General features: G+C 45.0%; 2 protein-coding genes and 1 long non-coding RNA gene across 3 annotated transcripts; 2 read left to right on the plus strand and 1 right to left on the minus strand.

Annotated features, from left to right (window-relative positions):
• Nucleotides 1-11,124: 11,124 nt before the first annotated feature.
• LOC128729210 (uncharacterized) lies at nucleotides 11,125-11,829 on the plus strand. Its single transcript, XR_008411056.1, has 3 exons — nucleotides 11,125-11,428; nucleotides 11,504-11,663; nucleotides 11,741-11,829. It is a non-coding gene; the product is annotated as an uncharacterized LOC128729210 (long non-coding RNA).
• Nucleotides 11,830-11,867: 38 nt separating this feature from the next.
• LOC128728858 (probable cytochrome P450 9f2) lies at nucleotides 11,868-14,744 on the minus strand. The gene is made up of 2 exons (XM_053822507.1): nucleotides 13,780-14,744; nucleotides 11,868-13,711 (listed from the first exon to the last, which is right to left on the minus strand). Exons 1-2 carry the CDS (start codon nucleotides 14,711-14,713, stop codon nucleotides 13,041-13,043), a joined length of 1,605 nt encoding a protein of 534 aa, XP_053678482.1. The 5' UTR covers nucleotides 14,714-14,744; the 3' UTR covers nucleotides 11,868-13,040.
• A 5,025-nt stretch (nucleotides 14,745-19,769) lies between these two features.
• Nucleotides 19,770-21,380, plus strand: LOC128728834 (protein tailless). Its single transcript, XM_053822482.1, has 2 exons — nucleotides 19,770-19,893; nucleotides 20,104-21,380. The coding sequence occupies exons 1-2, from the start codon at nucleotides 19,770-19,772 to the stop codon at nucleotides 21,378-21,380; spliced, it is 1,401 nt and encodes a 466-aa protein (XP_053678457.1).
• The last annotated feature ends 4,956 nt before the right edge of the window (nucleotides 21,381-26,336 follow it).

Raw genomic sequence — 26,336 nt, forward strand, 5'->3', positions numbered from 1 at the left:
GATAATTGCCAGAAAGGGTCAGATTGTCCGATTTTGGCAACGTGCGACGAGCATCAAATGCTGAATAGATCAAGACCAAAAAAAATCAGTCGAAAGAGTAGGCAGAAAGTGAATGTTTCCAGTAACTTGTGTAGTAAATGCTTGTAGTCATGTAGTTTAGCTAGAATAAAAAATAATGTTTTTAGAAATTATTTATCGTACAATCTTTTTAGTAAAACTCTTTGTTAAGTCAACCGTGCAAAACACTTAGTATGAAATATCACAAAAATGCGTTAAATTCGACTCATTTCACGGAAAGTTCTCTTCGTTTCCACCCACAAGTTGGCGGAAATTTAAACCGATTCGAGTCATATGCAATCATCTTCAAGTGACACTTTCCAGCGGAGGTCGTGTGTTTCTCATTATTTCTAAGAGCTTCATGAACATATTTCGTTTTAGCTCATCATTAAATATTTATTGTCATTACCATGTGCTTGACGTTCGTTTCGGCATAACGTGCCATTTGATTTTTAATGTTAATTATTTTTTTAAAGATATTAGCCCCACGCAGGTATTGGAATTTTGCGCAACGGATCGGAGAAACCGACGAAAGCATTTAGCGTCATAGAAAAAAAATCAACGAACGCAATGGCAAATTGTTCATCAACAAATCATTAATGCATGGTCGCAAATATTTATCGCATATTTTCCACGCCAAGCCGCCGAGTGGTAATGATGACTAGGTTTATTACACCTCACGAGCATTTTCAATCATCTGCAAGCTTAATCACGCCAGCAGGCTGTCAGCAACAGCTCCGAAATGGTAGGTTCACGTTCACGTTCACGTTCTCTCCCTAACAGTTTAGTGTTCCAAGCAGTCAGTTTACTACGGCAGCAATGCCACCTTGAAAAGGGCCTAGCCGCTTCACTCCTGGTGTCAGCTGCAAATTAACCTTTTTCTTTTATGAGTCAGCCAGGGGATGCAGATTAGCGACCAACGGTGCATCTCGGAATGAAACCTACAGTGCGCTTGTCCGGTTAATGTGACCGTAACGTTGATTCGAACGCGTATGTCTTTTTATGGTGCTGGCAGATCGAGCAATTTTATTGAGCTGTATTAAAATCGCCCTCGCTTATGCAGTCAAAGTGAAGTGCAATTTGAGGTGCGGTGCTCGAAACCTTCAGACAGATCAACTGCTGCACCGAACCTTGATCCGCAATGCGATTTTTGTTTTCATATTTTCATCTGGAAGGCATGTGCCGCATATGTGCCTCGTATAATCATAGCCTCGACTGCGCTACAGTTGTGCAATCGCTACTCCTCCACCTATCATAGCGCTAACTTGTTTACTATTATAATAATTACTATTATATAACCTATAATCTTATAATTTTCACTATCTAAATTTTTCGTATACCACACGCTTGCGATTACAAACGCACCCGAATGTGATATTGTGTGCTGTTTAATTAATAATTAGAGAAAAGAAGAGATAAAGAAAAAAATGTACAATAGTTAACATAAGAATATGTACAGTCCTGTATCGTATCGTTTGCAGTGCAACAGTGCAATTCTGTAACTATTTCGTGACTTATCAGCGTGACGATTGAGATAAAGAAAGGTGAAATTCTTCCAATCATAAAAAGTTCGATCACGTGCGCTCCGTTGTTGAAGCACTCCGCCCCTACCCCTCCTCCCTCCTCTATCCTTCCCAATGCACAATACCAGCTACCCTTAAACGTGGATCCTTCCACACTTCTCGCACGAACCACGAAAACACTGTCGCGACTCGGAGGCGCCGGCAAAAAAACGCTGCGAAATTTCGGTGCGGATCGTACACATGGCAGGAAGCGCTGCAGTGCCGTCATCGGTCGTAGGTAGTTGCGGGGGTTGGGTTGGGACAACGAGCTGCGGGTTAACTAAATATCGCACCAACCGTTCCAGCGTGGTTCGCGCATAAACACCCTGGGCTAGTCCAGCTGAACCCGGGTGCAGCAGACTCTCAAACAGCGAGGGCTCTCCGATGACACATGACGTGACGTTTGCTTCCACGATCGGTATTGTTTCGAACTCCGGTTCCGCCTTTTTTCGAGCCATCTTCAAGGCCAAATGCCCTTGTTTTAGGATAGAGTGTGTTTGTGTGTGAGCGAGAGAGAGAAAGAGAGAGAGAGAGAGCGATAGAGGGCGCGCGTAGAGGAGTCCGAATTTCGCTGGTTTGCTGTTTCACTCTATCTGTCCTTAACACTCGCGGCTTTCCGTGGCAGGAATAACAGCAGAAGGAATAAACGAAGAAGCAAACAAACGCACGTTGAAACCGGCAACGATGCGCGTTTTGCTCCTTATTGTTATGATTATTTCAACACCGCAAAAAAAAGGCGACAATTATTGAAAGGCGACAATCCGCGCGGTGGCGCTGCTGTTGACGATATCTATGAGTTGAGTGGAGCAAGCCGGCACTACCGCGTTCCGAACGTTTCGCACGCACACCAGTAGCCGACGGGATGCTTAACCTTGACAAACAAACCGGATAGTTTCGCCCGAACGATGGCGGACCGCTCGTTATTTGTGGTTAATCGAACTCAATCCTAGGACGTAAATCGGTTGCCACTGATAATTGTCCTTACCAGCCGTACTCAAGCCGTGTACACACCAATGTGGTAGAGCTTGCACCGAAAGTCAATGTAATAAGTAACTACGAATGGGTCTAGTTGGTTGGACGGAACGAAATTAAATGGTAATGCTATCCAGATGTACCTATGGCTGGAGCGTTATCATCCGCTGCATAAAAAATCATCGCAAATGTGCGAATTCCACAGCAGACATTGACACGCCGTTCCATAGCCGTCGTAGATACTCTGGCAGCGGGAATCACTACCTTTTGATTTGATAAAATCGCTGGTTTGCATTTTTTTTGCTTGAGCATTTTTCTAGTTTCAGCATCTAGTTTCAAAATGCAACACGCGGTCGCGGAATGAAAGACGTGATTTATCTGTAATGATCTATTATCTATTATTTTTTATTTAATCGGTTTTGAACGTGTGAATATATTATTACAGTCAAATCGGATTATTTATTTTGAAGCAAAGAGGCTACTTTGATGCTAAGTACGCTATTACTTCACAGGGAACAAACTCTAGAATGCAGTGGCATGCAATAGAGAGAAAAATCTAACGCGTGCGAGAAGAAGCAAAGCGGGTTTATTGAAGAGAATAATCGAGAGCAATTTTTGTAACGCATTTTGCTAACGTACTGCGTAGGAAAAGCCACCCCGTGTGCAACGATAGATTACCTCCCCACCATATACAGCAGGAGAAAACGAGTGCCTTTTTGAGAGAGAGAGAGAAAGAGAGCGAGAGAGAAAAAAAAAGAGAGAAAGAATCAGCTGGCGACATTACTCCGCCAACAGGGTCCAGTGTCATTGAGTGGACAACCGCTTACTTCAATTGTGACTGCATTCAGAAGACGTCCATTTCTCTAGCCTAGCTCAAATACGGATTGACAATGAACTATGAAGAAATTTGGAATCCCGAAAGTTTTGGTGATGTCATTAAAACCAGTAAGTACGCGGCGTTTTTGTGAAACAAAACATCTAATTTTTCTTCATCGCAGAGCGCTCGTTTAAGTGTCGAATTTGTCATCAAAAACTACGCAGAATGTGCCCATTCTGTCACCTTGGCATAACAATAGAGCCATGCTGGGTTATTCTCCAAGGCAAGAGGGTAAGCATAAAGTATTACGTGAGTGTATGTGTCTGTAGTAATGTTGAAGTTGCGTAAATCAATCGCAGAAATCCGTACATCGCCATTGCTTGGAGGGAACGGTCCAAAGAAAATTGGAATGAAGTCTGCTGAAAGCGCGTGCTCACACCAAGGACGGCAAGAAAATCCAGCCCCACTGTGTACTTCGATCGAACTGAACACTAACGAAGAACGATACTAACAAACCTGTGATGCACTGTGATTGAAGTGAAAACAAATGTAAACATTTCGTTTATCATTTAAAATAAATTTGACCAATTGTTCATGGCGTGAAATGAAAAATTTAATTCATTTTGTTTGTTTCAAACAAACGGGTAAACGAAATATCACACGCCTGACACATATGCGGTTTAGTTAGTTTTCTTTCGCTTCTTTCTTTTTGTCATTTTGGCAAGAGAACAAATTTTCTCTTCCCTTCAGTCGAAATGTTACCTGCTCGCAGAGGATGTGTTTGTGTTTTAGGGAATATTATGAAAATATCAGTAGTGTTAGAAGAACCGTGCTGTTTGGTAAACGTGTTTCAAAATTGTGCCTCGTGTTTGACGCCATGTGATTTGATTTTTTTCTCGTTCCCATTTCTTCTTGAGGGTTGATGTATTTCGACCGCCAAAGGAGCACCACGAATGAATAAAAAAAAACCACGGCGAAAGAGACGTGAAAAGAAAAACACGAACCTTCGGCTGCCGCATATTTAAACGCCGCCCCCCCCCTCCTCCTCCTCCGCTCACCAACCCGTTCCTTCACACCGTGGGGATGAAGAAGGATGCGTGATTATAAGCGGTGTCATAAAAGCTCGAGCGTGTCGAACCCGGACCATTTTTTTGTAGCTCCAACGCCTTGCGAAAATACAAATAAGAAGAGCCAAGCGAGCTCGGGAGGGAAACGTTAAGAGCTAGACAGAGACTCGTGCGGCTCATGCTTGGTTCAGAAACTACCCGGAAAGAAGAACTGGAGCGCCTTGAAAAAAATCAACCAAGGGGAGCAAAGCGAGCTCGGTAGGAAAACGTTAAGAGCAGGAAGGGAAGTCTTGCGGCTCATGCTCGGTTCTGAAACCAGTTGAAATAGCGATGCTGTATTTTACCACCCATGTGGCCTGTGGTCTTGCACTCGTGCTCTGAAAACAAAAAAAAATACGTTGACGCTTCTGGCTGCAGTTTTTTTTTTTCGCCAGCTCGAGCTTCTTTCTTGGATGACTCACATCCGGTTGCAGACTGCGTGGCAGACTGTCGAATGCGTGCACACGTCGGCTGCACAGCAGCCAAGAGCTGGGCGACCTGGAAAGCCGTCGGGAACATGCCCATACCAGCGCCCTGTAAGGGTCAAGAGCAACCGCAAGAAGAAGCTGTATTCCTTACATCTCTCCATGCTGATCGCTACGAAGCGCTCAATAAAACGATCTCGATGCGCGTCTCGACCGAACGAGGGTGTTGGGCCATAAATAAATTATGGGATGTATGATCGAAAGGCGCTGGCATTGTGAACTGAATGCTTACCTTCACGGATGCTGGACGTTGGGTTGGCACACCGGCGTGCATCGTGTTGTGTTAAGCAGCAAAGCAGACGGCTCCAAAAATAAAAATAAAATAACAATCGTAGCATGCATATGAAATCCGACGCGCAATAGTGGGTTTGCCTTCACGGATGAGCTCGCACTAGTTTATCAACTATTACCAACGTCTATCAAGCGAATGCAGTATTTTGATTTGCTATTGCTTGTCGAATTGGGTAGCTTGGTGGAGATGACATCACTTTTGGCAATGCTGGGATTTGTGTTTTTCGTCGCATGCGCACTGATGTGCCCTATAGGTGGGGCTGATATTTACGTTGCAAAAATTGAAGTGGCATCACGGTTATCCCACCGCCGTTCCAGTCTGCGCTACCCCTAAACCCAGCATCCCTTCCACGGCTATCGGACAAGATTGGATGTTAGCTCTTCTCAGAAAGCACTCATTCCCTCTTTTTGCCGTCATTTGTGTGGGTGCATTGTAAAGGTGGTAATGCGTTTAGAAATTCAAAAATGTGGTGGGGAGGTAACTCACCACACAGCATCCACTGGATCAGACGCACACATCGAACGCGGGGATGTGTTGAAGCTTAGTGGGGGAGTTGGCACGAAATCGAGCCAGAGCTTTAAGAGATATTACATTTGGGTATATAAGCATAGCGATGAAGTATAGTTCCCTTAGAGATAGATATCATTTCAACGATAGCATTCCAGCACTTAGGTCCTAGTAAAATTTCAGATCCAAGCAGTGCAATAAGATAAGATCAGTGATGTGCCTTACTCAGTGTCCCTAGTCCCTTGTGCTCCAACATAGTGGGTGTTAATATCTAAGAGTTTAATGATGCAAATTAACGATTTTGAAAATTATTGAAGTGTTCCCCCATGCATCAAATCCTATCTTATTACAAGTAAGTACCGAGTTGAATGTGTTGAAATAATAAAAAAATGTGTCTTTGAAGAATGAGGCATCGTAACGAATAATGACATTGGAGTGAAACATGGAATATTGTGTTGTGGTGCTGTGCCATTTTCTGGAGATCAATGTCAGTCATGATCAAATAAAATGTATAAAGTGCTGTATAAAATGTGTAAAATGCTTAGGAATGGAAACATACTTGCAATTATCGTTGCAAAATTATGTATTAAAGCGACAATTTTGTGTGCATAAAATGCTGTGACTATATGAACTGCTAAAATTGCAAACTATTTTGGCTCATCTTTATAAGGCCTTTAATGAGTAATGTTTGATTCTGGTATACCGGTTTTCTCTTTTGTGAATTTTCTAATTGGTGTATGTGAGTAAATAATTTTAGTTAGATTTTTTTTATATTTCTATGTTCAGGACAGGCTTTTGAAAATAAGCATCGACTATCAGTGTTGACCGTTATAGGTATTATGACTTTCTTACAGTGTCTATGTATCTTACGTTGTGCTGACCTATTCGTTTACATGGAATATGAATTATTGATCACTATTATCCATATATTTTCGAATGCCTTTATTATTACAAGTATGTATCGATCTTTGTTCTAATGAATGCATCATTCAACGATGACTCATCGAATAAGGATGACATTAAAATATAAAATTTAATAGCGGTATTGTTGTACCATTTTCATGTGCTCATTGTCTTGATGAATCATACAAAATTTTCAAATCGTATTTTTATTTTTACAATTCATTCATTTTTTGCCATTTGATCATTTCCCGTTTTGATAAAATGATTAACATAACATTATGTTCGTTATTTTGAAAAAATCTCGAATGATATTTTCATATTTGCGAGCATTTCATCCTCATAGGTTTTACAGCCCTGCCCTATGCTCTGAGTAAATTATCCAAGAGCATCGCTTTTACGCTCCAAGTGAAAAACAACATCTCACTAGCACCTCACTATAGTGAAATATATGCACATCTCACGAGAGAATATTTGAATCGTGAGCATAAAATAAATACAATATTCAAGAGCATAAACTCAAATTTTGTGAGAGCATCTCACGAGAGAGTAGTTTAAATCGTAGGCAGACATTAAACATAAATTCTCTGCACGGTGAGATATTTCTTCGTTGTTTTTCTGAATATGTATCAGGTACGATCTCTTGCAGTTGCACTCAAGTTGCTACACACTACTGGAGTGAAATATTCGTCATTAATACAGCAGATCATATTATTTACAAGCACTTATACTATTTAATTTTCCTTATTTAATTATCACCTTGGTTGCTCACGACGCACAATAGGGCGGCCCGGACCAAACAGCGATCATAAATATTTTTTGAAGGAAATACGCTAATATTAGGTTCAAATCATACTGACAATAGTTTTTTCACACATAATTTATGTTTTAAAGTTTTGAACTTCCGAAGGGTGCCACTGCACATAGGGGCAAGGGCGGTCACAAGTCGCATTTTTTTATTCGCTTATGCTACCATCAAATTGTCGTTTTTTAATCATGTTGAACAACTTTTTTCGCTTTGGTGCTTTATATCTCGAATGGTTTTTAAATAACAACAATCGGAGATGGTGGGTTTTTGCTTTTTTGTCCGCCCCCGCCCCAACGTGCTACGGACTGATGACCGTAGATTCATAAGTTTGTAAGATAGATTTGAACTAAATGAGCCAAGTGAATTTTCGGTAAAAATGTATTTAAGCCCTCGTCCGACAGCATGGGTTGTTATCTGAGGAAATTAGCATTGATAGCACTTAGATTGACAGCATTTAGCCGATATTTTTTGTTTTTAACTAGATCAAACATGCTATAGATCATTTATTCAAATACACATTATTCAATTTGACCGTTGAAAGTAAAAATTAATTGTAAGAAGAGGAAGGGTGTTGTTGAATGTGTGGAGTTGGTGGGAGGGGGGGGGGACTTATACAAAATATCAACCCCTCCGCCCACCCAACAACCCCCTCACCCACCCAAACCCCCTCCCCACTCATCGAACAACCTGATCGGTGGTTGGGGAGGGAGGTTTATGCAAAATATCAACCCCCCCCCCCACGCAACAACCCCCCCCCCCACACGCAATATCAATTCCACACACGCAACCCCCCCCCCCCCCACCCTCCTCAAAGTTTATTTTTACTTTCAACGGTCAAATTGAATAATGTGTATTTGAATAAATGATCTATAGCATGTTTGATCTAGTTGAAAACAAAAAAATATCGGCTAAATGTTGTCAATCTAATTGCTGTCAATGCTAATTTCCTCTGACACCAACCCATGCTGTCGGACGAGGGCTTAAATACATTTTTACCGAATTTTCATACCACACCTATGCTCAGCTTGATTAAAATGCTCAATACATTCTCATTAATTTAATCAAATATTTTGATTCGATTTTTTTTAATACATTTACAGCAGGCAACCTGAAATACATTTAACTCCTTAAGTGACGCGTCACCCAAAAGTGGGTGACTACAAATTTCTCACGTGGCCATGTCATGTACTTTTGTGCATATTTTGAACGTGGCCGGCGCTTAAGTGACAGAGTCTGAAATCTTTGTTTTCGCGGTCTAGTGGCTATGTAACAGATTCAAAAACCCGCGTATTGACGGCGCCTTCTAAGTAGAACCCTCGCCTCGCTAAAGTGAGCAAATAGCTGCCCATCACTAAGTGTAGGATGGTTTCAGATAAAATTTTGGGATAAAGACTGCACGTTGGGGAAAAGGCGGTCATAAATTTCATTTTTCAATTATAGAGCATCTAATTTTAATTAAGAAATAGTTGACTAGCAGAAAGCCAAGATTCCAGGGTTCTATCATTAGTAGTTTCTGAGATATAAAAAAGTAAAAACATTGCAAAAAACATCATAATTCTAGCAACAAAAAACTTTGAAAAAACGCTATTTGAAACTTTAGTAATGAATAAAAAAAAATATCTAAAATTCTAAAATTTCAAAACCTTTTTCAAAATTTCTTGAAAGCTTGTTTAATATTTTAACTAGCTTTTTAGGAGTTTTTGACTGCACATACTTTTGCCTTTTTAAATGGGCGCGGTTTTTATAAATGCATTGCAATAAATGCATTGCAATAAATGCATTGCATAAATGCAATAAATCCAAATGCAATATAAATGGAGGCGCATGGTACCTTGTAGTACATATGAGTATTTAAGCATGATCGCATTGAAATGTGATCAAAAAAACATTATGCTTATTTTGGAAGATTGAATTTCAATAAAGGAAACAACATTTACTGAACGAGCTTTCTTGATTTCAGATGTCGTTTTCACTTGTTTGAACTTACAAATACAAATACAACATAATGAAATACAATATAGTAAACAAATGCAAAATAAAAGCATTATGTTTATAACCAAAATAAAATCAAATTAAGTATTAATTTGAAAATATAAATTAAAGCTATTAAAGATAAAGCTTTTATGTGAACGCAAATAGTTAGAGTGTAATAGCTGAAGTCGAAGGGTTCACGTGAGCGAACATGCATGTGCCGTTGTGACGCATAAGACAAATTTCAAATAGGGTTTAATCTTGCTTACGGTTTGCCGATTTATCGTTCAAGTTGTTTCTCTTAAGAGTGTAACGTAACTGTTCCAGAGTCTTTCTTTTTTTTGCCGAATTGTTTAACACTATTTTGTATTTATATTGATTTAGTACTGTTGTAAACAATTGCCTGGATCTAGAGGCTTATCTGATATTTCAAAGCAAAAATTAACATTTGATTAATTTTTAATTGAATTGATTCAAACAACTAAGAGGTCAAAAAGAGCTAGAGAGAATTGGAATCTGACACAGGATAAACGCGTGTCTGAAACCCGTTGCACATTAGGTCTTCGACCTAAGTTTTAGCTCCGTTTTGTAGATTTAATCAAACAAATAATCAAAAGCTCACTTTAAAAAATCCTATTACGCACAATGACAATACACAGGTAAACATCGTGAAAATGTTTAAACATGGCCGGCAAAATCCTATCCCTACCTCCACGTGGTGCCGGCCGGATTATGCAACAACATCAGCATTAACTAACAGGGAAGGCCAGTGAGTGGATTTGCATAGGCGTTGTGTAGAAGACCACAGTAAGTTACATGCCCACAAGATCAGAAGTCGTTCTATGCTGGTGTAATGCAACAAGTATCTTTTTTTTTAGCACATGTTGAATTAAACACCTTGATGCCTACACGTTCATTTCCACAGAAAGATAGTAGCAAAGTTGTGTTAAAATTGGGATCACTTCTATAACTGCATAAAAAACAACAAAAAATAGAAAAAAAAAAGCTATTCGTTTAGATATTCAGAAACTATAAAAAAATTAAAAGCTTACAAAAATGAGAGATAGAAGCCTACAAAACTGTCTCTCGAACAAAAAACGGAACTGAACAGCAAATGAAAAATACAAAAAAATCGAAAAATTAACAACAACTGAGAGAAATCCAGGATCTTCGTTATCCATAGTGTTATGGTAAGTTACACGTTCAGCATCAGAAGACGTTTTAAAATTGCTGGTTTAATGTAAGAAATTTCATTTTCTTTTAAGCACATGTCAAACGAAACATCTGGATAGCGTGGTGGTTGTGCTGTTGCTGCCATGCCATTGCGATTGTACTCTCAAAACAACAGTAATTAAAAAAAATCGAAAAACTAACAACTAAAATAAAAATAGAAATCTTCATGCGCACATTGACAATACGCAGATAAATATTGTGAAAATGTTTAATCATGGCCGGCAAAATCCTATCCCTACCTCCGCGTGGTGCCGGCCGGATTATGCAACAACATCAGCATTAACTAACAGGGAAGGCCAGTGAGTGGATTTGCATAGGCGTTGTGTAGAAGACCACAGTAAGTTACATGCCCACAAGATCAGAAGTCGTTCTATGCTGGTGTAATGCAACAAGTATCTTTTTTTTTAGCACATGTTGAATTAAACACCTTGATGCCTACACGTTCATTTCCACAGAAAGATAGTAGCAAAGTTGTGTTAAAATTGGGATCACTTCTATAACTGCATAAAAAACAACAAAAAATAGAAAAAAAAGCTATTCGTTTAGATATTCAGAAACTATAAAAAAATTAAAAGCTTACAAAACTGAGAGATAGAAGCCTACAAAACTGTCTCTCGAACAAAAAACGGAACTGAACAGCAAATGAAAAATACAAAAAAATCGAAAAATTAACAACAACTGAGAGAAATCCAGGATCTTCGTTATCCATAGTGTTATGGTAAGTTACACGTTCAGCATCAGAAGACGTTTTAAAATTGCTGGTTTAATGTAAGAAATTTCATTTTCTTTTAAGCACATGTCAAACGAAACATCTGGATAGCGTGGTGGTTGTGCTGTTGCTGCCAAGCCATTGGCATGCCACAAAAAAAATCCAAAACATCAAAAATACAAAAAAAATCGTACAATAACAAAACAAATAGGAATCCAATATCTTCGTTATCTATAGTGTCATGGTAGGTTACATGTTTCTTAGTATCAGAAACCATTTTAAATATGTTGATTTAATTCAAGAAATATTATATTATTTTAGGCATCTATTCAATGAAACATATGGACACTGTATAAAATAGTATGACAGTAGTGTATGACGATCATCTATAATATATCAAAAGTAAAAATCAAATCATCACATGATATGTTCAACATAATTTGCAACGTTTCCTTATTGATTAATAGCAGACAAGAGTTTCCTTTCGTATTAGTTAAATTATCTCTAGGTGGTTGTACTTCTATAAACTGAAGTACAACCATTAGCTAAGGTGCTTAGAACCCGGGAATAACAGTTAGCATTCACGATCCATTGGTGTGAACCAACTGAAAGGCTAGAAGGCTGACTTTTATCATTATTACTAAAGTTATTGGATAGCGTATATTTTAATAGTTTTCTCGACGGTGGAAAGTCTTATTATTATTGCAACAATTTGGAAACTATACTATGGCATCATGGTGAAAATAAAATTCACATTATTTTTCCAATATTAAATCAAGAAAAGACTCAGTTTGCTGAGCGGTATCCATACAAATAGTTATCTCATCCATTCGAACAGGACTAAATGATTGCAATAGTAAAATGCACAAGCTACTGTAAGGAGAATAAGCCGCTCTCTTATGATCATTAGTAGTTTGAAGTGAGTAAAACCATAGATTGAATCGCATTGATGTTTGCATGAGAAAAAAGAGTAAAGTCAACAGGGCGAGAGTTAAAAGCACACAGTAGTAGTATCTCAAAACGAAGATCAGCAGCGTAGTGTTAGGTAGATATAAGCAACAATGGCCAACGAAATCCTTCCCTGACCTCCCCGTGGTGTTGGCCGGAATATACCATGTCATTGGCATATACCAACAGGGAAGGTCGGCGACATGTGCCGTTGTCCAGTGAAGCCCGCTTTTAAACGGTAAGTAGCTATTCGTGATCTAACGAATGTCGGTCCTCGATCGTTATCCTTAATCAATGTTCAATCTCACGCTCTTGTAGGAATGCGAAGGAGACACCGACATCAGGCAGTTGAGACATGTGTGCCGTGGATGAACCATCGGGCGTTGTTTCTACTAGCGTTCCTATTCCTAGATGAATGCGGCAGATAATTCCGGTATAGGGGAGGGGGAGGATTGATAAGTATTTGATAGAAATTATATACGGCTTTTAGGCGTGATTGGTAGTATATGGGAGTATGGGTGTATTTGGGTTGGCCAAGCTAGCCTTATACGTAACAGGACGATATGATGAAGCGTGGTCATCTTGGGCCATAGAGTTGATTGCGTAGTTGATCGATGTGCGCTCAGGGCTTAACTGACGCAGACCTCAAAGGCATCAAACACCTCAAAAAGGCCTACACAGTACGCTGGTCCTCGCGCAGCCGGAACCGAATCCAGAAGCCATTCTCGGCTGACGGTGCCAGACTGGCCTTCTTGAGCTGTATCGGATGCTGGGTACGTGGGCCTGCCTCAAGCCGGAAGTGTGAGAGCAGATAGAAGAACACGGCCTTCGTCTCCATCAGCGCGAACCGGGATCCGATGCAGTTGCGTGGTCCAAGTCCGAACGCCAGGATAGCAGAGGAGTCGACTGGTGATGAACTGTCGGCGGAGAATCGCTCCGGCCAGAAACGATCAGGCTCAGGGAAGAGTTGCGGGTCACGCATGATGGCAGCCGCTGGCACCCAGATACCGTCACCTTTCTGCAGCTGTACTTTGCGGCCGTCGTAGTCCTCCAACACATACGGTTTGGTGCAGGTTCGATCCAGGAAAGGCGCTGGGGTCCACTTGCGCAGTGTCTCCATCGCCACCATGTCGAGGTAGCGCATCGCTTGCAATGTCTCGTAGGATAGCTTTTCAGTATCACCGAGAGCGGTCCTCACGGTGTCGATCTCCGCTCGCAGACGTTCCTGTACGTCCGGGTGAACAGCCAACTCGTGGGCCATGAATGCGGACAATGTCGAGACTGTGTCGTAGCCACCGAAGAAGAACACCGTGCACTGTGCTGTCACGTCATCGTCGGTCCAATCTGTCAGGATTAGAGAACCATTCGCAGAGTTAGTGGAGGTCGAGTAACATCTCCATTTGGTCATTTACCCATAGTGCGCTTGGAAGGTCCCGTCTCAACGTTGTCGTTCTCGTCGAATCGCAACTCCTGCTTGCGCGCCTGCATCAGTAGGTTGATCATGTCGTGGCGCACGATACCACGCTGTTCGCGCTGCGCGATCGTGTCCATCACCACGTGTCGGAAGAAGCGTGTCATCTTCTCGCTAAACAGCCGCAACCGCAGGGTGCGCATCAACCGTGGGAAGGACGAAAACGCGAGGAACTTCAGGCCTTGTAGGCCTTCCAGGTTGGTGAGCTCCTTACCGAGCGTATAGAAGGCGTTTGCACGATCCCGGAACGAGTTGATCTCGATGCCGAAGGCGCACGTGGCCACGATGTCGTTTCCAAACCGACGGAACAGTTCCTTCATCTCGAGCTCAGCCTGTCCGCCGGCGTCCATCTCAGAGCGAATCGTCAGCACGGCAGCCTCGCAGTAGCTTGTGATGAGCCCAAACATCAATCGCATCTTGCTACCAGTGAAAGCTGGACTCAGAACAGCACGCATGTTACGCCAACGCGAGTCACGCATCGCGAAAAGCGCTCGCCCGAACAGTGGATCGTGGTTCTCGTCCAGCTGGATGCGATGATTGACAAAATGATCGAAGTCTTTGATGCAGATCTGCTTCACCAGTTCCAGGTCACGCACAACATAGATCGGTGAGAGAAAATCGAAGTAGCCGAAGAAGCGATGCTTCGCGAACTTCTGATACATGCCACCTAGCACGTCCGTGATGTGACGCTTACGCGTTAGGAAGTCAGCGCCATTACCGAGAAGAGGTGTTGGAGGCACATATGGTACACCACGATCAGCAAAGTAACGCATGCTGCGTGCCACGTAGAGGTATAGAAGCCCAAAGAGGGCCATCAACAGGGCACCCTCAAGGGACACTAAGCCCGCCACGAGCGCACCCAACAACGAAGCCATCGTTCGCTATAACACGTGCTCACTTGCGTTTGATTTGTGACTCGTCGCGAGAACGGCCACCAAAATACTGAACCGGGTTTACCTGCTCGAGCTCCACAAGACACCAGTCTCGAGAACGGACTCTGGTGGTCGAGCGACGTACTATGCAAACATTTGAATTGATATCAATTTGCGGCAATTGTCAGGGCCAATCTCGGTGGACCTAATCGTGCAAGTCACGGTCAGGGCTCGAGTATCGTGTGCCGCTTGTCGTGTGCCCGGAAACAGCCAGTACTTGACCAAGCGCAGTAGGTGAGCCGCTTCATCTGCCCGGAGCTTGTAGACCTTTTTGTGTTTGATGCGATGACTTGCAAAATCGCTTGGTAAATGCACCGATCCCATTTTTGGCCAGCCGGAATGTGATGATTGCAACGCCGAAGATGCGCCATTTCTCATGTCTCGCTTCAGACAAGAGCAGCTTCGTTTGTTCAACCGGTGAGATAAAGCGAACGGATACTTCGGTGGCTGCAAATGATAAGCACATGCGCAAACAGCTATCAAATGCGTCGACATCTCACCCAAGTGGGCGAGCAATCTATCTTGATAACGCTCGCTGGCAGCACGTACCGGTAACCGGTTGAGCTTCTGCTGTCGCGCAATTCCATCTGGGTAGCAGATAATAGTGGAGAAGAAGCTGTGATTACCGGTTTCACTGCTGGGAGAATCAATGCCTGGTAGCAATAAACGGCGGCAATCTTGCTCGATAAATTGGGCAAATTGGTTATGACCTTTAGTTTGGGTATGGTCAATATCATTGATGCGCAGCTCAACGACTTCGGGTTAAACAAATTAACTCACGCAGTAGAATAATGTACAGTGTTCTGCTGCAAAGCGTGAGCAATGTTTGTATAACATATTAAGTTAATTTTCACTCGTGTGGAGTATGCCAAAACATGACTATTAATTCTATTTTTTTTATTTTTAAAGTTCCAGTTCAGTGAAAAGAAAAGTGAAAGTGGTTTAGTTCATAATGCGCCTAAATGTACGCAACCAGCAATACACTATTTGTTCCTGCTCATCGCAATTCGCTCCGTTCCACGTACTTGGGTAAGTAAGCTATTTACAATTCTCTTAATTATTTGAAACATTCCTTACTTTCGTGCTTACTTTATTTGCTTACTGAGAGAATGACGCATCCAAAAAGTGTGAAGTAACTTTCGAACGATTCTAACCGTAGACCTCATTTGAGCTTTAAAAGCTCGTTCACAGTGCTACCAAATTGCATGCATTCAGGCGCTTGCGTACATATCCTCGCACTATCACGAAGGGATTTCCACTCGACTGGTTAGAAGAGCTACCACACTGTTAAAATCATAGCTCATAAATCTGTTTTTGTTCCTTTTTGTGGTCCCATTGAGGTGGTCCCATCCGGCAGCTCAAAGAGTTGAATGACAACTTGCGGCCAGAAGATCAACACGGGCCGATCTGTGGCTGTGCATTTGGGATTTGTTTGCCGATAGCTTCACCCTTTGTTCACCTTAATCCTGGCCCTAAGCGAGGGCACGGACTCACCCACCTAAGCCTCATGATTAGTGGTCAGATTGGTCGTCTTTACGGTCACTGACTCCACCCAATCTCCTTAAGAAGGTGTTCGGGCGCGCGCGCGCCATCTTAACCATCCTCGCGTTTCCCATCCTTAACACCCGCAGCGTTTCTCGAGATGTTCGTAATTGTTCTAACACTCGCTTTGTGGTAGCGTACCTGTTCCAATGCTCACTTGTATAAAATGGAGTGTATGTAATGCTACCTGCATTATGCTGGTGCGATCATGACATGCGCAGTTGCTCGCAGCAAAACAAAGGCCCAGGCCCGGATTGCCTCTCAAGCGGCGTTGGTGTTATCGCATCGTATGCTGTCATCTCAGCCTCGCCACACACATACACAGTTCGTGAGGAAGAGTTCAACCCGCATAAGAATGTCGATGATTGCATTAGATTCCAACCCCAAAACAAAAAAAAAACGGACAACGTCTCAAAACGCGCTAATAAGTCCCGTTTTCGCGGTGGATATCATGCCCGCTCTCAAGGTCCAGGACACCTTCCTACCTGAGGTGCAAAACCCGCAGTGAGGTAATGCGAAAACTCCCCCATCGAGGTCAATAAGGATCCGTGTGGTCGGTGATTCGCATTGATGGTCCTGCCGAAGGACAAAGCCCAATCAACCATTAATGTCTCACCCGAGAGCTGAATCGAGATGTGCCACTGTTCGACCATTCCGACGTGGCTACCCCGTTACGTGGTCGTCCTGAAATAGGCTCAATACACCCCCGAAGTTGCTGAACAAAACAGAAAAAAAACACGACAAAACATCCTAACCAAGGATGCGCACACGGGTACACACACAACGCGAACATCGAACGGCGTGAACTGCCTTTATGGTAGGCTCCAGCCTCGGACAGGTACGCCAAGACATCTCCCGAAGGGTGGGTTTGTTTTCATCGCCACATTAATTGAATATTCACCAAAATACGCACCCTTCAGGCAGGAGAAAACGCAAGCCCTACCGGGTACGGGAGCATCATTTTCATGAACGGCTCCGTTCGCTAAAGGGTCCGTTTTTTTCCGAGCCCATTCGTACCCCTGTTGGACGTAGCGACCTTATGACTACGGTTAGCTTTTGCGCTCGGTACCCTGCGCAGGACCTTGTGGTGGGGGTGAGCAACGAACTCGCGCTCGAATCGGAAGCGATTGGACATCGCGCGATGTAGTTTTTTCGCGGACCCTTTCGAGGACGAGCCAGCTGACGCGAAGTTTATCGGAATTTGTTCGAAAGGGCGATGCTGCGGCGTGGGAATCCTCCCGTGAAGAGGAGTACTTTCTCACGCTGCCCTGGGATGAGTTTTCCACGGTTGTTCCGCGGTTGGGGTTGCCATGACTAGCATGAACAAGAGAGCTGCTATCTGAAGCATTACATTTTCCGGTGTGGGTGTCGTAATCACTTGTTTTCCGTTTCATAAACGGTGCATGTAAATTGTTATGCAATACTTTGTGGAAAGTTTTATCAGATAATGCTCAGGTTGGAGCACTCTCTGAGTTCTTCAGGGTAAAAAAACCTCTAATCACAGCACGAAAACCTCATGCATATAACGTCGGTTTCTAGTGATAATAACCTAAATTTTACAAATGACTGAGATTCAATGTTGAAAGAATCATGAATAAGAAGCATGTTAGCGTGGATTCATATCTTAATGATCGTAAGACACTTTTGTTTTATAATTTTGAATCGGTCTTGCGATCATTTTTTTTTTCAATCTAATCCTTCTTATACAGCTTGGCATAGTCAAATGCACTGTAACATCCTCACTCAAGCGATGTAAGATTGATTTGTTACACAAAATTCTGCATCGCAGTGATAACACACAGAAGGATGACAATAATGATCCTAGAGTAAGCTTTGCAAAATACCGTTCATCTAATATTTAGATCAATGGGATTATGCAACCTTACTGGAATTGAAGCTATTAGGAGTAATTGTAACAACCTTATCATCTGCCCACATTTCTTGTTAAAAACCACAATAATTAGCCATGCAAGTAAGCTAGAATATTGATAATTTTATTACATAAATAACACTACCAGTACCAGTGTAAGAAAAAAGGACGACGTTACACCAAGATCCGAGACAAAGTAATCCTTTTTTTCTAACAGCCATTGAGGAAACAAGTTTGAGTGTTCACGGTACGGTCCAGCAAATATATTAGCCCTTCATAATTACAATCGAATACAAACGGATAAGCTACGACGAGCCCTATGTAAGAAAATCAAGTTTAAATACATAAGATTTCCACCTTGTATTAGCACTTGATTTTCTTATAGGAGTTAAATCAATTTGCTGTCACAAGCCTCTGACTAAATAACCAGCAGAATGACATTGATTGTGCGAATACGGCTGCATACCTGAGTGAGTAGTACCACTGAGATCTTTTTGAGCATTTGCTTATTTAGCAATTTAATTTAAGCTTTGACTATTTAATTTCAACCATAACTTTCAAAGTCGCACACGGCAATTGAACGAGCGACAGCTTTGTTCATGATTCTCTCATTTCCTTTTGTCCTTTGCCAATTGTGTATGTTCCGTTGCTAGGGACTGGGTTGCCCTTATTTCAGCACAACCCGACGGTTAGCTGGCAGGCGTAGGTCGTGTCCTTTGCACAAAAGAGATTCCCCGCAAAGCCTTCACAGCTTCGCCGTCTAAATGCGTCGACACACGGTATCGGTTCGCGGGCTGCAAATTTGATACAAGTGCGATAAAGCAGCCTCAACAGGCATCATCCTTGCTGAGGTCGCGCAAAAATATTCCGCGCGTTCGCGCAACGTTTCATTCAAACGCTTACACTACCTGTGCCAGGATAATGAATCTCGACAGGTACCGCCCCGTATCGTGGTCGTACTTTCCCCCTATCTCTCTATCTCGTTCTCTCTCTCTCTCTTTCTCTCTCATTCTCGTCCGGATTCTTGCCGTATCCTTGAGCGTTGCCATACATTCGCACACATACGTGCCTTTGGGCTGTGAGCCTGCGCATAGTGTTACCTATTGGAACGGGTGCGAGCGCTGGCCAATGAGCGAGCCCGACAGGGCGGTGACTCTGTGTTGGTGCGCGGCAACCGCTGCAAGGATACGCCGCCGGCGGCGGCCGTGTGTGCGGTGCCATTTAAAGCGGCGGCATCGTGCCGAAAGCAGATCAATCGGTGTTGAACCTTGAGCAAACGAGCAGCGTACGATTACTCAGGTGTGCCGATATCCTTTTAAGCAAGATCCTTTTGCTCTCTGAAGTCGTGACACACACGGTGTTGTGAAGCTAGAACAGCGTGACAGTGCGGTGAAGTGTTGAGTGTTAATTTACAGTGCACTTGTGAGACCGGGTGACGTGAAAAGTCCGTGGAAAACCCTTGTGAAAAACTAAACAACTGGCGGCTCAAGAGCCAGCCAACCATCATCAAAGTGCTGCTCAAACGCTTCGCCAAATCAACCTTCGCCACAGCAGGCTCAACCGGCAGACATACTTCTAGCCGTTCAGATGATGTTCAGCAGTCTTCCGGCGGCCCAAACGGGCGAACGTGGCCAGGACATGCAGTCACCGGTGAGCTCACCGGAGCTCATCGATCCTCGCTATAACCACATGCGCATCCCGGCCTCTTCGAGTAAGTATCCCACCCCGAGATTCCCACGGGCGAACGGGTACTTCCGGTTGCTTCCGGTTTTGTGGCCCCTTTTGCATGGGCCGGAAATGGGCGTGAACGGTGCTCATTTGGTCCAAATGAGCAACGTCCCATATTCCGGGGGTCCGTTTCCGGTGCATTGTTGAGAATCGTACATCCGAGCTAACGGTTTTTCTTCCTTGCTCCCTGTAGGTCGCATCCTGTACGATGTTCCGTGTAAGGTGTGTCGAGATCACAGCTCGGGAAAACACTACGGAATCTACGCCTGTGACGGTTGTGCCGGTTTTTTCAAGCGATCGATTCGCCGCAGTCGTCAGTACGTCTGTAAATCGAAGTCTGAAGCAGCCTGTGTGGTTGACAAAACCCACCGCAATCAGTGTCGAGCTTGTCGGCTTAAGAAGTGTTTCGAAGTGGGCATGAATAAGGACGCGGTTCAACATGAGCGTGGTCCCCGTAGCTCGACACTACGCAAGCAGATGGCGCTATTCATCTCGAAGGATTCGCCGTTGCGTCACGACATGATGCTAACGCCAGGTATTCCGATCCCGCACCATCACCATCATCATGCACACCACCACCATCACCATCAGCCACCTATGGGGCTTGATCTGTCGCTTGGACGCAATCCTTTCTTAACACCGCCACCATCAGTTCCTGCTGGAGGTCCTTTTCTGGGTGCAGCGGCAGCAGCAGCAGCAGTTGGTCAGCCACAAGGACCTCTGTCGCTTGTTGGACCACCACCTGGCGTGGCGGCAGGACTTTTCCCGGGCATGCAAGCCACCCACCCACTGGTTGCTGTCGATGCCCTACGTGAATCAGCCGCCCAACTGCTTTTTATGAACGTCAACTTCCTCAAGAGCCTAACGCCATTCACTCAGCTCCCGATGGCCGATCAGCTCGTGCTGTTCGAAGAGTCCTGGCGCGAGTTCTTCATCCTTGCGGTTGCGCAGTACCTCGCACCGATCAACTTCAGTCAACTGCTGCTTGCGTACGAGTACCTTAACAACAACCGCGGCGAGGGCGGTCAAGTCAGCGAGTTCCTGCTGAAGGAAGTCGAGATCTTCCAGGAGATCCTGGCTCAGTTGGCCGCCTTGCGTGTCGACGCGAACGAGTACGTCTATCTGCGCGCAATCGCACTCTACAAGAGCGAGTTTGACGCCGAGACAAGCATCTCAAGTGTCAGCAGCGACGGTTCGGATGTAACTACGTCCGGTTCCTCCGCGGCGTCCGCGAAGTCAATCGGCGAGATTGCGACAGTACGAGCCCTCGAAGAAGGCGCTCGGGAAGCACTTGCGTCCTATATCAACACCTGCCGACCTGGCCCGACGAACCGTTACCGCAGCTTACTCCAACTACTGCCCGTTCTACGTAACGTCTCGAGCTACACCATCGAGGAGCTGTTCTTCCGGCGTAACATCGGACCAGCGCCACTACTTAAGCTCCTGCTCGATTTCTACCGGCAGAAGTAGGCCCTGATGCCCGATGGGTCTTAGTTAACTCTGCCCGATCCGGTTCCAGGACGAACGGATCGCTAAACGTCTGTGATTGCGCCGAGCCGGTGGCTGCGAGAACCTCCAGCGAGGTCGCTCGATTTAAGTAGGTTCCACCCTCAGCCGTGGATTTTTAGCGCACTAAAAGTAAGACTAAAATAGACAGGGCAATGCTGCATGTAGCTTTCCGCCCCAAAACAAGCATACAGTCAAGTAATAAATGAACGATAAGTAAAGCTAAACGCGCAGTAATCCTTTCGTGGAATGGGCTCAAAACCCGACGTTTGACGTGACCCGACACGGCCGGAAAGAAATCCCTGGGATTCCAAAATACGAATCCTAAGCCGACAAATGAACCGATAATTGCTGTGGCCCCTTTTTTTCTGCAATGCCTTGCCTTTTCCGTACGCACATATGAGTTCTGTGTCGGTGTCGGCCATTCCATTCACCGCGGCCATCTTGCGCGCGTGTGTCACATCAGTTAATCCGCTCGGGTCTGTTCCATTTAGGGGCTGTGGCAGGCGAGAACACGCGTTGTTTGGTGTATTTATTTGGAGACGCATATTTTTGTTGTTCATCTCGGGCATCTGTGGAGTTCTACGATTCTAGAATTCTTCCTGAGAATCTTTGAAACCATGGCTCACTAACTCTTAGATCTCCAACGCCCTTCACCGAGCAAAGGACGCACATTCCGTCAGGATTCTGGGCCTTTTTTTCTGGTTCACCCGAATACACCCCCAAGAATCTAAGGTTAGAGGATGCTCGAGTCACAGGACTCCTGCCAAACGAGAACACCAAACAAAGCGACTATCAGGGTCGCGATCGCGTATCCACTCGAGTACGGGTAAGCGTACACCGAAGCCTCGAGGCGAGACAATGGCCGCAGGAGTCAAGCAACAGCTCGACGCGACCCCGAAGGCAGGTCCTGGCGATGTACACACAAAGGCAAACGGCTCAGCTTCCACGGTGGCGTGTACGGTTGCGCACCGAAGGCTCGTTTTGTTCCCTCAAGGATCTCGAGGACTTCGAGGCCGGACGCGAGCATATTCGCGTTTATCTTCAGCGGCATCACGCTCGATGATACACGCCTGAGCGCTTCCGAATGCTCGATATATATATATAAGTGTGTGTGTGTGTGTATGTATGTATGTGGGAAACTGGAATCATTCTCGGGAGGAATCATTCTCAGAAAGCACAAAAACGCACAAAAGCGCACAACGTCTAGAGCCATGTCAGTGGCAGCATCAGCAGGAGCAAAACAAAAAAAAAAACTCCCAAAGAAGAAAAGAAATCAGATCAAGGATCCTGATCGTCTCGAGCAAGAAAAGGAGGAGGAGGAGGAGGAGGAGGAGATACCTCTCGCTTACCCTCCGCTTGCAAGTCCGTCCTGAATGGAACGGATTTACGCAAAGTGAGCTGAGCCGCATCCGTCCTTTCGGAAATCGGTGGCATTGTCTGGAGGATTCCGAGGTCCTTGCGGCGTCATCATATTTCACCGGCGGGAAAAGGTGAATGCGGCCCCAGAGCTCGGGTTCCCTTCGGCCGGGTGGTAGAGTATGCAAAGGGGCCCGCGTTCCCAGGATGCGCGAAGGCCGGAAATCTCGAACCACCGATCAAGCCCTTGAGGGCGTTGCATCGTCCTCGTCGTTCGTCGCGAAGCCTCGAAGTCAGCGTCGGGAGAGTTGGGAGTTGAGATTGTGTCCTCCCAACCACCCACTAGGGCGGGAAAAAGTGAAGAAGTTGGAAAGCGACTCACGAAGAAGGTAGCTAGAACCCTAGAGGGTTTGGTCTGTTGACAGCAAACAGATCGTGGGTAAACTGGACGCTACTAAGCCCTTAATCCCTGCCGGTTACTAAGCCATTAACAACGCGCCCGAAAGATCGTCTTTGTGAAGTGCTAATGTCGGCGCTACCTGCTGCGGAATGCGCTCAATGTACTGAAGCCCTTACGAAGGGCGTGCCGATTTTCCTGGTTCGGCATTTGAATGGGTCCCGCGTTACCTTGAAGGACATTTTGCACACCTTTGCACGGGTAGTGACATGCGCTTGCTCGTCCTTAACGGGTCCTTTTTGCAGGGTAGCAAGCAACACTAACACCGCTTCACCTACTGCCCAAAAGGCGCATCCTTTTGCAAAGTGCTACCCCCAAACTCAGGTGGGGCGGTCTATTTTGACAACATATTTACGGCTTCCGTCTCGCTCACTCTCAAAGGCCACGATCGGTTGTAGAGGTAGCCGTGAAAAGCCCTACACGAAAACCTCCCCAACGGGAGCGAATTTGTTGCACTTTTTTAATGAACCAGCATGCCTGCAGCGTTGTGACATTCATTCCTCGGTTGGGATTGTTTAATTGCCACCCTTAACTGCCGGAGATTTTTCCTTGCTGCTATTGTTGCGAATCGGTTGCCGATTACCCTGCAGGGGCGAAAACCTGGCATCGCAACTTCTCGCTGTAATGGCGTTCATAAAGCCACATGCCACGTCGCGTCCATTTGGCGAACTCGTCGTTAATTTGCTGCTGCAGAAGCGACATTGTGGGTATGAATTGTCCTTTTTGGGCAGCTCAATTATTTGGTGAAAGCGTCCCAGCTTCTAGCTTTTCGTGGGAAAGCCCGCGTGCTATGGGTTGCCGAATAAATCGCCGAATAAACACTCAGCGTCGCTTAAAAAGACGCTCGCAGGATGAAGCAAACAGAAAAAACGCACGCAACGAGCTAATAAAGCCCTCCGACTGGTCCAGGATACGCCCAGAAAGGCGGCAAATCGCGCGAAAATTGCTGCCTTCCGCTTTCCGGGAAGGCGGCCATACACAAAACATGACAAAAAAAAAAGAAAAGCAAAAGGGGCCCGCGACCGTTGATCATTTGCCAGTTGATCAGGCGATTGTGCCTGCAAAACGGCCCTGCGAGGTCCTTTGTGTCGCGATTCCGGTTGTCCCAAAAAAAAAAAAAAAGAAAAAACGTCGCGGCCGCCCCCGGGGCCATGGTTCAATATTTTCCCTGCCAATTAATGTAATCCGCTCTTTGTGCCTTGGGGTCCCTTTTTGGGTTTTGTAATGAGTTTTCCTTCGCCCCGGTTTCCCATCGCCGTGGGCACGACTCTTTTGTTTGCGGTTTTTATTTTCTTGTTTCGCCTCCTTTCGCGATGTCCTTTCGGGTCGTTTTTGCTGCGTTGCGTCTTGGAATTAAAAACAAAATCACACCGCCGGGTGGGTTTTCTTAAGGTTCTAGCTTTCTGCTTGCTCGTTGTTTGTGTGCCCGTTGACTAATTGGTTCCGGGCGTCGCAAATCCCGGCCCAGTTGCAATTTCATTAGCAAAGGGATTTATGTTTTCGCGCCGGCTCAGCTGGCCACGGGGGATTTGTACCAGGATTGCGTCCCAGATTAGGCTCAAAATGGCTGCAATTAACGTGAACTTTACACGACTGCAAGCGAGCAGCCATACGCAGCATGTGTGCGTTTTATCTCCGAGAAGCTCGCCTACATTTTTATTTATTTTAATTACAACTGTCACTCGGGCCGTATGCTGCGTGATAACTAATCCATTTCGTCATGAAAAACGAAGGGAATATTCGCCCACTAATGGTGGCACTTCGCGATAAAGTTTCGTTTCAAAAGTCGCACGAGAAAATGGTGCTAATGGTTGGGCAGGACGACCGGTTGTATTTTTTGTTCAACCAGCAAACAACGCCGAATCCTTCCCAATCCCCGTCGGTGGTGCGTGAATAATGCGATTTCGGTACAACCCCTCGCGTGGCAGAGTGGTTTGCCTTCGCTCGACCATTCGCGCGTTGGTGCACCTCTCTCAAGTGGCCGCAGCTCTCGAGTGACGTCCCAAGGGTGTGTAGACACCCGGTAATTGTATCACCCGGGCGCTGAACGATTCTAATCGCTTCTTCAAACACCAGCCACGCGTACCCGGGCGTCGTGATTTCTGTGGCCTTCTACGGTGCAGGGAGTTCCACCCTCGTGGTTAAAACGTAGACTTTCGAAAGGCCGTAGTGATCCGGTCCATTAATCGGTGTCGCTAATTGGACGCAATGGGGCCACGTGCGAGCGTCCGAATGTAGGCAAATGTGTGACAGATCTCGCGCGGTCGACTCGCGATGGAAATTCGCCGGAAAAGGGCTGGAAAAGCGTGCCATTTCGAGGTGTCAAAGAGTTCCTTGAGGTGTAGATGCTGTGGGTGTTGCAATGAGCTCTACTTGTTGTAGAATTGATCCATCAAAATTGATCAGTTACTCCAGACATTCGATTGGCGCCTCCATCAGTCACCGAGGAGTTCCTTTAAGGACCTTAGGACGTCATACGGCACTAGCTTTCGTGGGAAAATCCCCGACCAACGGGAACCCCTGGCGTTTGATCGGGGGTAAAAAAAAACTGTTTCACTTTTCGTTCGCTTTGAAGCGCTCGACAAACCGAGGGTTCCCGAAATCGGCGCCCTCGAGCAAACGAGAATCCTCGAAAGCGTCCTCTGACAGCTCATTCGAAGGGCTATCAATCCAGGATGTTCCCTGAACGAATACCGCCTGATGTGCCGTGTGTTAGAGCCGTGTGTTTTTCTTTCCCTAAACGCCCAACGTTAACATTCATTCAGAAACTCGTGACGCCGCAAAAAAGGACACTTCCCAAAGTCGGAAATGCCCGTGCAGGTTTTCGTGATTACAGTTATCAAAACACGCTTCCACCAGCCAGACATTCGCGTTCAGCCTGGTAGCCCTTTGACCAGCGCCTGAACAAGGACGAAAGGAAGCAAAACAAAGCCCAAGGTACGGAACATCGATCCTACTGCTGTGGCTTCAGTCGAAGGCAATTTCTAAGCCGTCATAAAATCATAATTTCTTCATCTTCGGCCCCAGCGCCCGGGCTGGGAAGGTGTTTGTCCTTGGGGTCTCTTCTTGCGCTTCTTTTTATCACGTTCCCAATCGTTTACGAC

This window comes from Anopheles nili, chromosome X, assembly GCF_943737925.1.
Source record: "Anopheles nili chromosome X, idAnoNiliSN_F5_01, whole genome shotgun sequence".
NCBI classification, from domain to species: domain Eukaryota; kingdom Metazoa; phylum Arthropoda; class Insecta; order Diptera; family Culicidae; genus Anopheles; species Anopheles nili.

Excerpts from the sequence above, each read along its gene's own strand:
- LOC128728858 (XM_053822507.1), bottom strand. The coding sequence starts at position 14,713 with ATGGCTTCGTTGTTGGGTGCGCTCGTGGCGGGCTTAGTGTCCCTTGAG. Across the intron at positions 13,712-13,779 it reads ACCTTCCAAGCGCACTATGG|ATTGGACCGACGATGACGTG; the intron begins GTAAATGACCAA and ends TAATCCTGACAG.
- LOC128728834 (XM_053822482.1), top strand. The coding sequence starts at position 19,770 with ATGATGTTCAGCAGTCTTCCGGCGGCCCAAACGGGCGAACGTGGCCAG. Across the intron at positions 19,894-20,103 it reads GCGCATCCCGGCCTCTTCGA|GTCGCATCCTGTACGATGTT; the intron begins GTAAGTATCCCA and ends TGCTCCCTGTAG.